The 13,765-nt window shown below is 43.0% G+C and overlaps 1 protein-coding gene across 2 annotated transcripts in view; it reads left to right on the plus strand.

Annotated features, from left to right (window-relative positions):
- The window catches only part of DDX56 (DEAD-box helicase 56), a 232,368-nt gene that overhangs the window by 35,554 nt on the left and 183,049 nt on the right, over positions 1–13,765 (plus strand). For both annotated transcript variants that reach the window (XM_044084239.1, XM_044084240.1), the window contains exon 2: positions 5,737–5,898. In XM_044084239.1, coding sequence (XP_043940174.1) covers positions 5,737–5,898 — 162 coding nt within the window. The remainder of the gene's footprint in view (positions 1–5,736; positions 5,899–13,765) is intronic.

Consider the following 13,765-nt stretch of genomic DNA (forward strand, 5'->3'; position numbering starts at 1 on the left):
CATAGTATTCTTAAATGCTTGTACTAGGTTGTCCATGAGGTCTATTCTGACTGTCATCCACATTTTTCTAAAATTCCATAGAGAAACTAGGGCCCTCAGTCTTTTCCCCTTCCTATGCCTTATAGCCCCATGTACCTCACCATTACATTATGCACTTCTACAAGTTCTTCCTTTCTTTGTTCCATAGGTTCATAGGTAGGTACTAGGCTATTGGCCCTAGGACATAATTAAGCCTAGCCAAAATGTTTCAGCTTGCGCCTCCTATGTGATTTAGTTATCTGTGCCTCTGCCGAGCAGGGCCACAGAAGTGATTCCCGGAGTGAATTTCCTGTTCCCCATCCACTCATCAATATTTCTCTTGAAGAGCACTAATGAGGAGCTCTGCCTCACATATATGGGGGCCTTATTCCAGAGCAAGGGGAGTCTCTGGGACATGAATCTGTCCCGACAACAAGTCCTGTTTATTGTTGAGGTCCGGTTAAAGTCCCTAGAGCATTTAGCTCTGGTAGATTTGGGTTTTCCTTAGGTGGAGCATTTCCAGCAATTCGGGTTTTGACATAGCCTTGTATGTCAGGCAGAGATCACCTCTGAGTAGCCGGTATGCAACCGAGTACAGTTGAAGTTTTTTTTAGCCTGGTGGCATAGGGCATCTGTTTTAGGCCCGTTATCCTCTTGGTGCGGTATCTTTGAGGCCTCTCCAGTTGTTGCAGGTGTCTAATAGGGTACATCCCGAATGAGGCATTGTACTCAATGGGTCTAATGAGTGATGAGTAGAGGGGGACAATAACTTACTTTTTCTAGATGCAAACCCCTTTGTGATAAGGTGGGCCATGTAGAAGGAGTTTCTAACCACTTTAGCGATGTGGTTATCGAAGGAGAGGTTACTATCCACCTGGGTCCCTAGGTCTCTTATCTCACACTCAGTGCTAAGTGAGCTGCCACCTATGTGGTAATTTGTAGGTACTTGTTTTTTCCTGAAAGGGATGACAATGTACTTTTTGGCATTTAGCTTGAGTCCATAATTTTGGCACCATGTATCTGTTTCAGTGAGACCCTTTTGAAGGATATCTACGTCAGTAGGAGTCTCAATTATGGCACCCAGTTTGCAGTTGTCTGTGAACTTTGTTAGCCATAGTCCCTCTGTGTTTGTTTGTACCTCAGAGAAGTAAATACCGAACAGGAGAGGTCCCAAGACTGAGCCCTGGGGTACTCCATTTGTCACAGGTTTGGAGTCGGACCTAGCGTTTCCTATTTTCACTTTATGGGTTCTGTCCATGAGCCAGTTAGTAACCTATCTTGTAATGTATGGGTTTAGATTTAGGTTAGTGAGTTTGTCTGTAATTCCCGAGTGGGGAATGGTATGAAAGGCTTTCGCAAGGTCAAGGTATGCCATGTGGACCACCTTTCCCTCATCGATTGCTTTGGTGACCATCTCGATAAAGTCAACCAGGTTCAGAAGACATGGCCTTCCTTTTACTAAACCAAACTGGGTAGGGTCTAGGGTTTGTAGATTCCCAATGTTGCTGTTTATGAGTTCCATGATGATGTGCTCCATGGCCTTGCAGACGAGGCTCGTCAGGCTGATGGGGCGATAGTTCCTGGGGTCGGTGGTGGCTCCTCCCTTGTGAAGCGGGACAACCGTTGCCATGCGCCACTCAGTGGGCACATAGCCTGAGGTGAGGCTGTGGTTTAACATGGTATTTAGTTGAAGGATTAGTTTGTTTTGGAGTTCATGTAGCATGCAGCCTGGGATGCTGTCTGGTCCCATGGATGCTGTGTTTTTTGCTTTACAAAGTGCCGTTTTCACCTGGGTGTCTGTGATTATGGGGCAGCGCAGTCATCTGGTATAGATATGGGCCCTTTAGGGGGTGAGTGTGGGGTAAAGTTTGCACTGAACCTATCTGCCAGTATATTGGCGATATCAGTTGGTTCCGTGAATTTTGAACCATTATGCTGTAGGTCAGAGCAGATCTGAGAGTTGCCATTTAGGTTCTTGACATAGCTAAAAAATGCTTTGTGTTTGTCTTTAGTGTCCGTTGCAATTTTTCTTTCAAAGCTCGCCTTTGAGCATTTTATAAGGGATCTTAGCTTTTTGCAAAGGTTGGTCAGGGAGCTCCTCCATTCCTGGGTTTTTCCTTTTTTTTTGTACTAATTTCTTCCTTCTATTATAGAGTTTGTTTATGGCCGGCGTTCACCAGACTGGTTTCCTTTTTTTGGAGGAATGAGTCTTGGTTTTGTTCGGGATAGCACGGTCCATGCACTCATGTAAGTGCTTTAGAGTGCTTTTGTGTAGGCTACAGCAGGTTCGACCAAAAATTGTCATTCGGCATGGGAGTAGCGATGTTTGCCACCTCCTTCTTAAGTAGCATAACATTTGCTTTGGAGAAGTTTTTCACTGTGGTTTCCTTGGGGGGTGGTATATGGATATCGAGGGTGATGAGTTTATGGCCTGATCTAACCAACGAGGAATTTACTTCAGGTATGGAGCACTTGTCCTCCATGTTGGTGATGACCAGGTCCAGTATATTGTTGCCCCTTGTAGGGGTGTTGATAAGCTGGTCCAGGGCATTTGAGTTAATATATTCCAGGAAATGCTGAGCAAAGGTATTAGTGCTCGAGTAGTTTTCCCAGTTGATGTTTGGGTAATTGAAATCACCCAGTATTAGGGTATTTGGTTGGACCCTCATGTTTTCCAGTACCTCGAGGAACGAAGAGTGGGGGTCTTGGGTCAGGGGTGGTGATCTGTAGCAAGCTACAATCTCTATTGCTGTTTTGCCCTTTGTCAATTACACTTGGATGATCTCTGAGGCCTCATACTTTGCAACTAGTCTGGAGCTGTGGTTATCCTTAATGAATATGGATACGCCTCCTCCCTTGGTGTTTCGGTCCAGGTTTTGTGGCTGAAATGTGTGGTATGGGTTGTAGCCTGGAATCACTGGGGTGCTCTCTCGAGCCTTGAACCAGGTCTCAGTTACTGCACAAATATCTGTGTTCTCCATTTTGAGAAGAGCCTTGAGTGAGTGCATTTTGAGGTTTAAACTCCTGGCGTTGAGCAGCATTACCCTCAGTTTTTTGTCACTGGTACTTATTACGGTGGTGGGTTTGTCTTTTGAACCTTGCTTAAAAAAGGCACTATAGGGGTTGCAAGAGCCTTGGCCAGTATCCTGAATACCAGGGGATGACAGGTGCAAGCCATCTCTGGCGAAGCATCGTGGCTTGTCGAGCATGTCATCCCAGGCAGACATATACCGGATCCCCTTTGAATGACACCATCTCCAAAAGCTCCCACCTGTTTTTCTGCTGCCTTATTCAGTGTCCTATAAAATTCTACTAAAACTTCATAATATCCTCTGCTTTCATAATAATCTTATCTGCCTTCTCCTTTAGATCTCTAATCTTGCTTGGTGCTTTTGGTCACTGAGTAACCCATACTACTTCTCCATTTTTCACACCCTGGTTTTCTTCTCCTTTAGATCTCTAATCTTGCTTGGTGCTTTTGGTCACTGAGTAACCCATACTACTTCTCCATTTTTCACACCCTGGTTTTCTCCTCCTGACTCTATCTCCATCAAGATTTCTAATGTGTATCCTTCTACTCTTCTTCCTTATTGTCCCACTTTCCATTCCAATGTCAACATAGACTCCTTCTCTAGTTCCCTAAATCTTGCCTTGCTTTTTGCCATTACTTTCACCCTCCATAAAACTGTATTCCCGTATATTCCCATCTCAGCAAATTTCTTTGCTTTTCTCTTCCTCCCATGGATTCTTCTGAAAAACTTCTTGCACCATCACTCCCAACTACAACATCTTCCACATTTCATTTTGACTGAAGGGTGGTCTGATTCTTTCCCGCTATTTTCAGTCCTTTTACTTTTGTTGCTATAGCTTAGCCTGTCATCACCCAACAATGTAACTTGTCTACATGTATTCATCCTAGAGAATGAGAACTCCCATTTTATCGGGCCATTTTTCTCACCAGATGTCCACCACCTACACCCTGTCCATCCCACTCTTTCTGACAGGCGCAGGAAAATTCTCCTGCATCGTACATTCTTGGTTTAATAAATGTTGGCTTGTAAAAATATGCTAGTATTGACACCAGTATCATTCCTCTGTCCTCTGGTTTGTACTTTATTATCCACCTTCTTTCCACCCCTTCAAGCTCCTCTGTGTATCAGCAAGACTCTCTCTTTTCCCAAATCACCAGCTGCTGTTCCTGCTTTCACATACCTCATGTTCTCTGACCTTAATACTTCTTTCACGCTCAGTTTTAGCTCTTGCACCATTACCACATGTACTTCTTTCCTAGGTAACTCTTTGCAACACCCTTTCACTTTTTATCAGTTGATTATTCTGTGTGCTTTTCACATTGCTACCAATATTCCCATTCTTTCTCCCTCTTCCCTACACCATTCCCTCTTTCCACCTTGTTTCCCTATACCTTTCTGGAACCAAGTACATGGATACTTGTGTGTTTAAGAATAGAAAGTCTGATCTTCATCTACCCAAGCAGTTTAGAAAATAAGTGGAAGGATGAAAATGCTGACCTGCACAACTGGATATTGAATTGACCCACTCATCAACGATCAAAAAAATTGTATTGTACTCCTACAGTTATAAAGCTGTATCTTGCAGACTGTCTGGACTGCCTCATTCCAAAAACTTTATAGCTAATGAAACAAAATCCGTTGATAAAATCAAATTATTACTGACTGACTTGGTGCCGTGTTTCCCTATTCTGTTGGTATGGAAGGATCGTATTAAATCTCTGTCTCATTTTGAAATGTGGTACTGAAGAAGTGTTTTTTGCCATTGTTTGCATTTTACTGAAATTGCTAATGAAAGTATTAGAAAACCAGAAATGATGATAGTTACAGCATTAACAATTAATGCATTCTCAGTGGTTATGTAATTGTTTGAGTTAATAAGACCACTGAGTCTGCATGAGACAGAACATCACCATAGGTTCATAGGTAGGTACTAGGCTATAGGGCCTATAAAAGCCTAGCCAAAATGTACCCTGGCTTTCGCTACCCAAGAAAATTGTGGTAGATTAGTTAGGACATTTTAGTATCCGCTCAAACCTTAGTGAGTAAGAATTAAACCATGTTTTCTTGAGTGATTTTATCAATAAATTGTTAAAACTGGTGGTTTATAAGCTGAGTTTAAACTTTTGCTAACTTTCTTTATTTGGGCGAGTGTAGAGCACTCCCCACAAAGCTGCTCATTATTAACTGAGAAAGATTCTGCCGTTATAGATTTTGGTAGAAACAGCTGGGTCTGGGTTGAAAATAAGGAAAAAAAATTCCTGCCCACTTTGCGTGATTGGTTGTATTTGAGTTAGCAATGAACGACTTTGTACTCTTGGGTCCTGCTTTTGGAAGGACAAGCTTCCCAGTACTGTCAGAGCAGTGTACACGACCAAGTCCCCTCCACCTCTTGCAGTGTAAGGAGCATTGAAGATGGAATAGAGTCAAGCATAGTGGGAATAATTTTATTGTTGAAACAGTCTGTAGAGTATTGTTTTTTGAATGCATTTTTCTTCCCCATTTCTTGCCAACCAGTTTGTTCCTCCCTTATTCTGGCATATATAGATGTTGGTCAAGGAAGTCAGAAGAGGGTATGTCTTAATTTGGATTGCTGACTTTTAAATGTTTACATTTATTTTGCTGTATTTTTTTCCACTGATGTATGTGCATTCTTTTCTGCTTAATTGCTTTTCTTTTCTATTTCCAGGCAGTTGCTGACTTGGGCTGGGCACAGCCAACACTTATCCAAGAGAAGACAATCCCACTGGCATTAGAAGGAAAAGACTTGCTAGCAAGGGCAAGAACTGGTTCAGGAAAAACAGCTGCTTATGCTATCCCTATAATACAGCGCATCCTAAATGTTAAAATGGTAACTGGCATTCATTTCCATGCCCCATCCTTCTGTTAGTAAGGGAACATTTTGTAGTAGAACAGTATGTGACATATTTTTGAGCACATAATTTCATAGCACTTTGTGTGAATCAATACAGAGTTGCATATTCTCCTGATATAGTTTATAGTGCCACTGAAACCAGACTGTTTTTAAAATTAATTATTTGTAAAAGAATTTATAGAATCACATGAATTACACGGCAAGTAAATCCAGAGACCACTTGCACTGAGCCATTTCCACCCTGAGGTTGTACCTGCCCCCCCACAATGTCATGAAGGGCAAAGCAGGTTTTTCCAAGAATGAATTTATGGATGCTTAGTCCAGCCATCAGAGTTGTATTTAAATGCATTACAAGGCCGTCACTTTTCTTGACATATATGGGTAACCTATTCAAGACATGTGACAATGATTTGGAAGAAAATGTTTCAGAGCTATAACTGTAGCTGCTTAAAAGCATCCTTCTCCAATGCCACATTTAAAAATAAACCCCTCTGATGGAAGAACCAGGCTCTGTAATAGAAGAAAGAGTCATTGCACATGACAAAACAAACCACATTTAAAAAAGTAACGTTTAAGATGCCAAAAATTCTCATTCTAAATTCAGCAGGGAGCTTTGGTCCCTGATCAAAGCAACCAAAGCAATATATGAGCTGAAAATAGCCACCCCAGCAAAAGACAGTCACAAAGTCACCTTTAACTGTGTTAGAAACCTTAGAAAAATCCCCTACACTGCACATTGCTAATAGTAAATGATGTCACATACTTTTACCCAGAGGACATAGAAAATCTACTAGCAAATAAATTTAGCTCCATATTCAACTCCACCTCTGCCCCTTACATTCTCCGATCACATGCCTACACCCCCCCTCTCGGATCTCCCAAGTTCAAGTCCTTAAAGCACTGGATAACATACCATGATGCCTGATGTTCTTCGTGTTTCACTGTTGCAGTCATTACATTTGGGTAATCTTCTGGCAGGTTGCCCTCAGTCGGCATCTGCTGGCAGATTGCCCTCGGCCTGATTAACAAAGTCTTGGATCCTGTGTCGGTTGCTGTCCCTTCTTCCATGACGTCAGGGGTATAAAACATGCAGCCGACGCCATTACATCAGTCTTTCTTGCCACGCGGTGCCTGAAGCAGAAGCAGTTCACAAGTGCCGGTCGGCCGACTCCTGAAATTTTCATTTTCGAGTTTCAGAACCGAAGTCTTCAGCTAAAAGCTAAGTACCCCATTGGGGAAATTTTCTTGCTCCTTACTGATGTCAGTAAAAGTTAATAATAGCATTACTTGTGGGAAGCAAATACCTCATAAGGATTTTCATTTGTACTGTATTCCTTGCCTAGGCCCTGACCACAATGTACCTTGCTGTCAGTTTTGTGCTAAATTTAATCAATGCACTATTAAACGTCGGTATATTTTTGCTTCTAAATATTTTGGCTCACGATTTAATTATCCAGAAATGTCGTCGGTTAGCAATCCGATTACTGGAATACCTAAAAAAATGCAAAGAAAAAGACAGAAACAGGCCGTCGTGGTCCAAAACTGATGACTCTTCTCCTAAGCCAGTCGCCAGTTCGCCAGTACTCAGTGAGGCGCTTCTGCAGCCCCTGATACCCGCTACTTCTGATTCGCAGGCCTCTACTGAGACCCATTCAGAGTCCGGTCTACCGTGAGATGCTTCAATTATGGAACCCGCTGATGTCTCTACCTTAGATGGGTCCAGAGCCACTGTGCAGGCACCGGCTTCTGGGGATAGTTTTCAGGCCTACAGATTTGTACATTAGACCGACGCCATCTTCAAAACTAAGGCCATAATCTAAATCTATGTCTAAAAAAACGACACCTGGGCCACATGTGCAGGCCCCTATGCCTAAAAAACAAATGATCAAAATGGCTGAAGATTTAATTACTCTGATCAGGGATAGCCAACCCCCTCCTTCTAAGAGGCCTAGGCAAGATATTGATTATGAATCTTCTGAACAGGATTCTATTTCTTCTGACTCTTCTAATGAACAGGATTTGTCTATACCTACTTATGAGGACTTTGATGCAGAAGATTCCATTCCTTCTGCTTCTCCCCCTGAGGATTTTTCTTTTGGGGAAACTTTACATACCTTAAGGGAAAATTTCCACTGGGAAAGTCAGGATTTCTCTGAATCTAAAAAGAGACTTAGGGATTTTCTTCATCTTCCTCAGCATAGGCGTTTGGCTATACCTCCTGTTCTAGACATTGCTGATGATGTATTTCAAGAATCTAGTATTGCTGCTGATTCTCTGCCTCTGGCTCCTTGTAAGCCAGACAGATACTACAGGGTTCCGGACTCTCGCAAATTCCTTTTCAAAAATCCTATTGCAGATCTTGAAACTATTTCTCAGGGTCCCAAGGGCAATAAGGTCGGTACTGCTAAAAATCCTACCCCTTCTGATAGAGATTCCAGGGCGCTGGATAGATGGGGTAAGAAGGTTTACACTTCTGCAACCTTGGCAATCAGGGCTTTAAACTGTCAATTTCATATGCTTTAATTTCAACAGCATATCATGGGACTGCTTAAGCAGAAAATGTTAATTTCTGACTGGGTGGAAAATAAAGATTTACAGGATTTATTGCATTCAGTTGAACAAGTTGGAAAACATACTTTGCAATGTGGGTTTGGTTCTTTGGAGGCCTCTTGCAGGGCTGCTGTAACTGGGTCTGTGTTAAGAAGGCATGCTTGGCTCAAAGAGCAAACTCTGCCTGATCATGTTAAAGCAAAATTGTTGGATGCTCCTTTACAAAAGGACCGTCTCTTTGGTAATAAGGCTGGAGAAATTTTAAAAAAGATGGAAGATGAAGCTAAATCTAGGCAAACTGTGAAAGATTTCTTACAAGTGCAATCTCCAAGATTTAGTAGGCACTGGCCTACTAAGAACTGGTCCTTTCCAGTTCCTTCAAGAGCCACTCAAGTCAAACCCAGACATTCCAAAGGCTCCAGGTTTTAGTCACAAGGGACTTTTAGAACAAAACAATGGGGTGCCTCCACCTCCAAATCTGGAAACAAGAAGGCACCTCCCTATGGTAAACAGTCTCAATGAGTTCCCTCTACACTCACCAAGCACTTACTTTTAGCTGCCCCTTTGGGGGGGAAACTGGCACTTCATACACAAAACTGGCAACTGATAACACAGGACAAATGGGTTTTAAGTATAGTATCCCAGGGATACAGATTTCATTTCCGCACGTTGCCAGTCCCAAGCGGATGGCCAGACCTGCCCCCAAATCAGTGGGCAGAGGCCCAGAAACGAGTTCTGTCCCTTATGAACATGGGGCTATTCAACCAGTACCAGAAGAGGAAAAGGGACAAGGTTTCTATTCAGGGCTTTTCCTGGTACCCAGAAAAGACAAATCATGGCGTCCAATTCTGGACTTATCTACTCTAAACACATTTCTGGACATTCCAAAATTCAAGATGCTGACTCTTAACAGTTACTTCCAATGCTAGGCAAAGATGCCTGGTTGGTAACTCTAGACTTAAAAGAGGCTTACCTGCATATCCCAATCAGGGAATCTTGCAGAAGATACCTCCACTTCAAAGCACGCTACTCGCATTACCAGTTCTCTGCACTGCCCTTTGGCTTATCTACTGCGCCCAGGGTCTTCACAAAGTGCCTGGCTCCAGTAATTGCATTTTGCAGGCAAAGAAATATTCAAATATATCCATACCTGGACGATTGTCTAATTCAGGCAGAAAACAGGGACATTCTTCTACAGCATCTGGCATTTGTAAAAAGGATTCTAACTTGTCTAGGGTACACCATAAACGAAAAGAAATCACAACTGGTACCCTCTCAAAAAATTACATTCCTGGGTGCAAGTTTGAATACAACTGCCCAGATGGCTTACCTTACGCCAGAAAAGCAAATTAAATTGGTGACTTAGCACTGCTATCTGCAACGCAAATTCTGCAAGCCTTGGGGTTCATGGCCTCCTGCATTCTTCTAATTCCATATGCAAGACTGCATATGAGGAAACTTCAGTGGTACTTAGAGTTTATGGAGTCAACATTGTCACAGCCTGGAAACAATGATTCCTATCATACCTTGCCTGCAATTAGAGTTCTTATGGTGGGCAGAGGCCTGCCACCAAAACAAGTGACTGCCATTCACTCCAACCCCTGCCTCCCAAGCCCTAACTACAGACGCATCAGACTATGCTTGGGGGGCTCATCTGGCAGGGAAGTGCATTCAGGGCAAATGGAGCCCAAATCAAATGCACCTTCATATCAATCAGAAAGAGATGCTAGCTGTACAGAATGCACTGACAGCCTTCACGTACTACCTTCATCCAGGACAATTAATGATAAAGACAGACAACACCACAGTTATGTGGTACATAAACAAGCAGGGGGGTATACATTCCTACCCCCTTTGCAGACTAGCCATGGCATTGTGGAACACGGCCTTGACATACCAAATACAACTGCAAGCCCAATTCTTGCCAGGAAAGCTGAATACTCTAGCAGACGAACTAAGCAGAAATCGCATGGAACCACACGAATGGAAACTGGAACCACAGATTTTCAACATGTTGACATGCAAATGGGGGAGTCCAGACATAGATCTTTTTTCCTCACCCCAGAACTATCAGTTGGACAAATTCTGCACAAGAACTCATCACAAAAAAGCTTGGAAAGTGGATGCTCTGTCAGTCTGTGCTTTTCCCCCTCTGCCTCTGCTCTCCAAAGTTCTAGTAAAAGTAAGACATTACAAACCAAGAATGATTTTGATTGCTCCAGACTGGCCTCGCCAACACAGGTATCCACTCCTGTGCAATGTGTCACACCTTCCTGTGTGGCAACTGCCTCAGACACCTTACTTACTGTCTCAGCAGAACAACCAAATTCTGCACACTCTGCTCCAAACTTTGAATCTTGCAGTGTGGCTAATCACCTAAATTCACCATTAGCATCCATCAGCAAACTTGTGATGGATGTCATTCTGGAGGCGAGAAGGCCTAGTACTAGAAACTTTTATGCTGACCAATGGAAAATATTCTGTGCCTGGAACCAATCTCAAGGAATAAGCACAACAGTGCCCAACATTCCTCAGATTTTACAATACTTAATTGAGATGCTTCACAAGGGCCTGTCCTTTTCCATAAAAATCCATGCCTCTGCCATTTCAGCTCATTACAACACAGAACCTCCCCTCTTCTCTCATCCTCTACTAAAGCAGTATCTCAGAGGGGCCAAAAACTTAAGGCCTCCCTGGAGAGCTCCAACCCCTGCCTGGGACCTCAATTTTGTATTGGAAAAACTCACTCTCCCTCCTTTCAAGCCAGCTGCTACTGCAGACTTAACATTTCTCACCTGGAAAACAGCTTTCCTTTTAGCAGTCACTTCATCTAGAAGGATTTCTGAATTACAGGCTCTTATGGCAGTGGAGCCTTTCATTATTTTTCATGCGGACAGGGTGTCTCTCAGGACCAATCCATCCTTCATGCCTAAGGTGGTATCCAGTGTGGCTCTTAATCAGACTTTTCATTTGCTAACTTTCTTTCCCAATCCACAGAACAAGGGGGAGCGGATTCTGCATTCACTGGATGTACACAGACAACTTAGATTTTACTTAAACAGGACAAAACCCCTAAAAAAATGTGAACAACTACTGGTGGCATTTGCTGCAGGGGCAGAGGGAAAGGCTATTTCAAAGCAGACCATTTCCAAATGGATAAGTCATTGTATTTGTTTCTGCTACATGCACCATGGTAAAACTATCCCTCAGGGGATCAGATCTCATTCCACCAGGGCTGCATCTACTTCTACAGCCTTCCTCAGAGGTGTTCCTACCAGAGACATTCTAGAAGCTGCTACCTGGAGCTCAGTTCATACATTCACCAAACATTACCATTTACCTTTCTTCTCTAAATCCAGAGCTGGCTTTGCCACTGCTGTCTTGCAGGGCCTTACAGCTGGTCCTAATGCTGTATAAATCCATCCTTCCAACCATAGCTTTGGGAATCTACCCAAATGTAATGACTGCAACAGTGAAACACGAAGAACATAGTACAGTTGTGTACACTTACCATAAATGTAGATGTTCGAGTGTATTCACTGTTGCAGTCCTGGTTACCCACCCTCCAGCCCCCTGTTTTTCTCTTACTATACCTCTACTTTCTTCTACTATGCTTAAAAGCCTTTTTTGGTGTATTTGCTTTTGTTTGGAGGTATATATTTTTTGTGTTTTAAAATTACATATGTTGCCCCCCATTTGGGGGGCACCTGACATCTGGGACAAGAAAAACTGATGTAATGGTGTCGGCTGCGTGTTTTATACTCCTGATAACCTGACGTCATGGAAGAAGGGACAGTAACCGATGCAGGACCCAAGACTTTGTTAATCGGGCTGACTGAGGGCAACCTGCCAGCAAATGCCGACTGAGGGCAACCTGCTAGCAGGTTACCCAAATGTAATGACTGCAACAGTGAATACACTCGAACATCTACATTTATGGTAAGTGTACTCAACTCTACTTTGTCCATCTTGAAACCGGACCACCTACAGGGGCTATTAAATATCCACCTCCAAACTGGCTTTCTGCTGGATGAATGGAAGCTAGCAGTAGTCACCCCCCCCCCTGCGCAAAGGTGGGATGTCAACAGACCCATGTAATTATAGACAAATGTATCTCTGACCAGCCTTACCTGTAAAGCTATGGAAGTGATCATTATGGAGTTAATAAATAAGGACATGAGTAACCTATGGACTCTTGAACATAGTCAGTTCGGTTTCTATCAAAGGCAGATCCTGCCTGCTTAACCTGGTTGATTTCTTCAAGAAGGTTACTAAAGCAGTGGATGAGGGAATAGTCAGTAAACACTGCATATCAAGACCTTGTAAAGGTGTTCTACACCATCTCACACTCTGGTATTGTTGATTAACTCTCCCATATGCTAAATCTTAATCCTATGTAATTGATCAGATAGCAAAATGGCTCAGTACTAGAACTGAGGAAGTTAGAGTTGTTGGCTCTACCTCCTCCAGAATACTTGTCATTAGTGACGTACCCCACATTTCAGTCCTTGGGCCACTCCTCGGACATTTGTTGAGACTTTTTTGGTTGATCAAATTGGCAGATGACTGTGTGTGCGCGGGCGTCTGTGAGCACGCGTCTGTGTGTGTCTGTGCGTGTGTGCACCTGAGTCTGCGCGTGTGTGTCTGTGTCTCTTTTTGTCTGTGTGTCTCTGTTTCTGTCTGTGTGTGCGTCTGTCTGTGTGTATGTCTGTCTGCCTGTATGTTTGTCTGTGTGTGTGAGTGATCCCTACAGATCTAATAGAAATGAGAGAAGTTGTAAGCTGAAGACTAAGCAGATGTAATGCTAATTGGCTGCCCCTGATTTTCAAGGGTTATGTCTTTGATAACCACAGTTGGAGGTTGAGGTTGGTTAGTCATGTTTCAGTTAATTTTAACAATGAATTAGACTGATTTCACTAGAGGAAATATTTTAAAATGGTTGTATTATTGAGAAGAGAGGTATCCTTAATGTAACTAAAACACTAGTAATAGGTGACTCTATAGTCAGGCACACTGACGTCCGACTCACTAGGCTGGACAAGCCAAAGGTTTCTGTTAGCTGCCTATCAGGAGCCAGAATCTGTCACATAACACAAGCACTCATGTCACTCCAGAACACGTAGAAATATGACTCTGTCATTGTTCATGCTGGTGTGCATGACCTGAGACGTACCTCCCTGGACTACATGAAAAGAGACATGGAAGAGCTCTCTGATGACCCTGAGTAGTATCCTGCCCTCCCCAAGAATTATCTTAGTATAAAGAAAAAATGATCAATTTCAACAACTGGCTA

Source organism: Protopterus annectens, chromosome 9.part0 (genome assembly GCF_019279795.1).
Source record: "Protopterus annectens isolate FY-2018-M chromosome 9.part0, PAN1.0, whole genome shotgun sequence".
Taxonomy (NCBI): Eukaryota; Metazoa; Chordata; order Ceratodontiformes; family Protopteridae; genus Protopterus; species Protopterus annectens.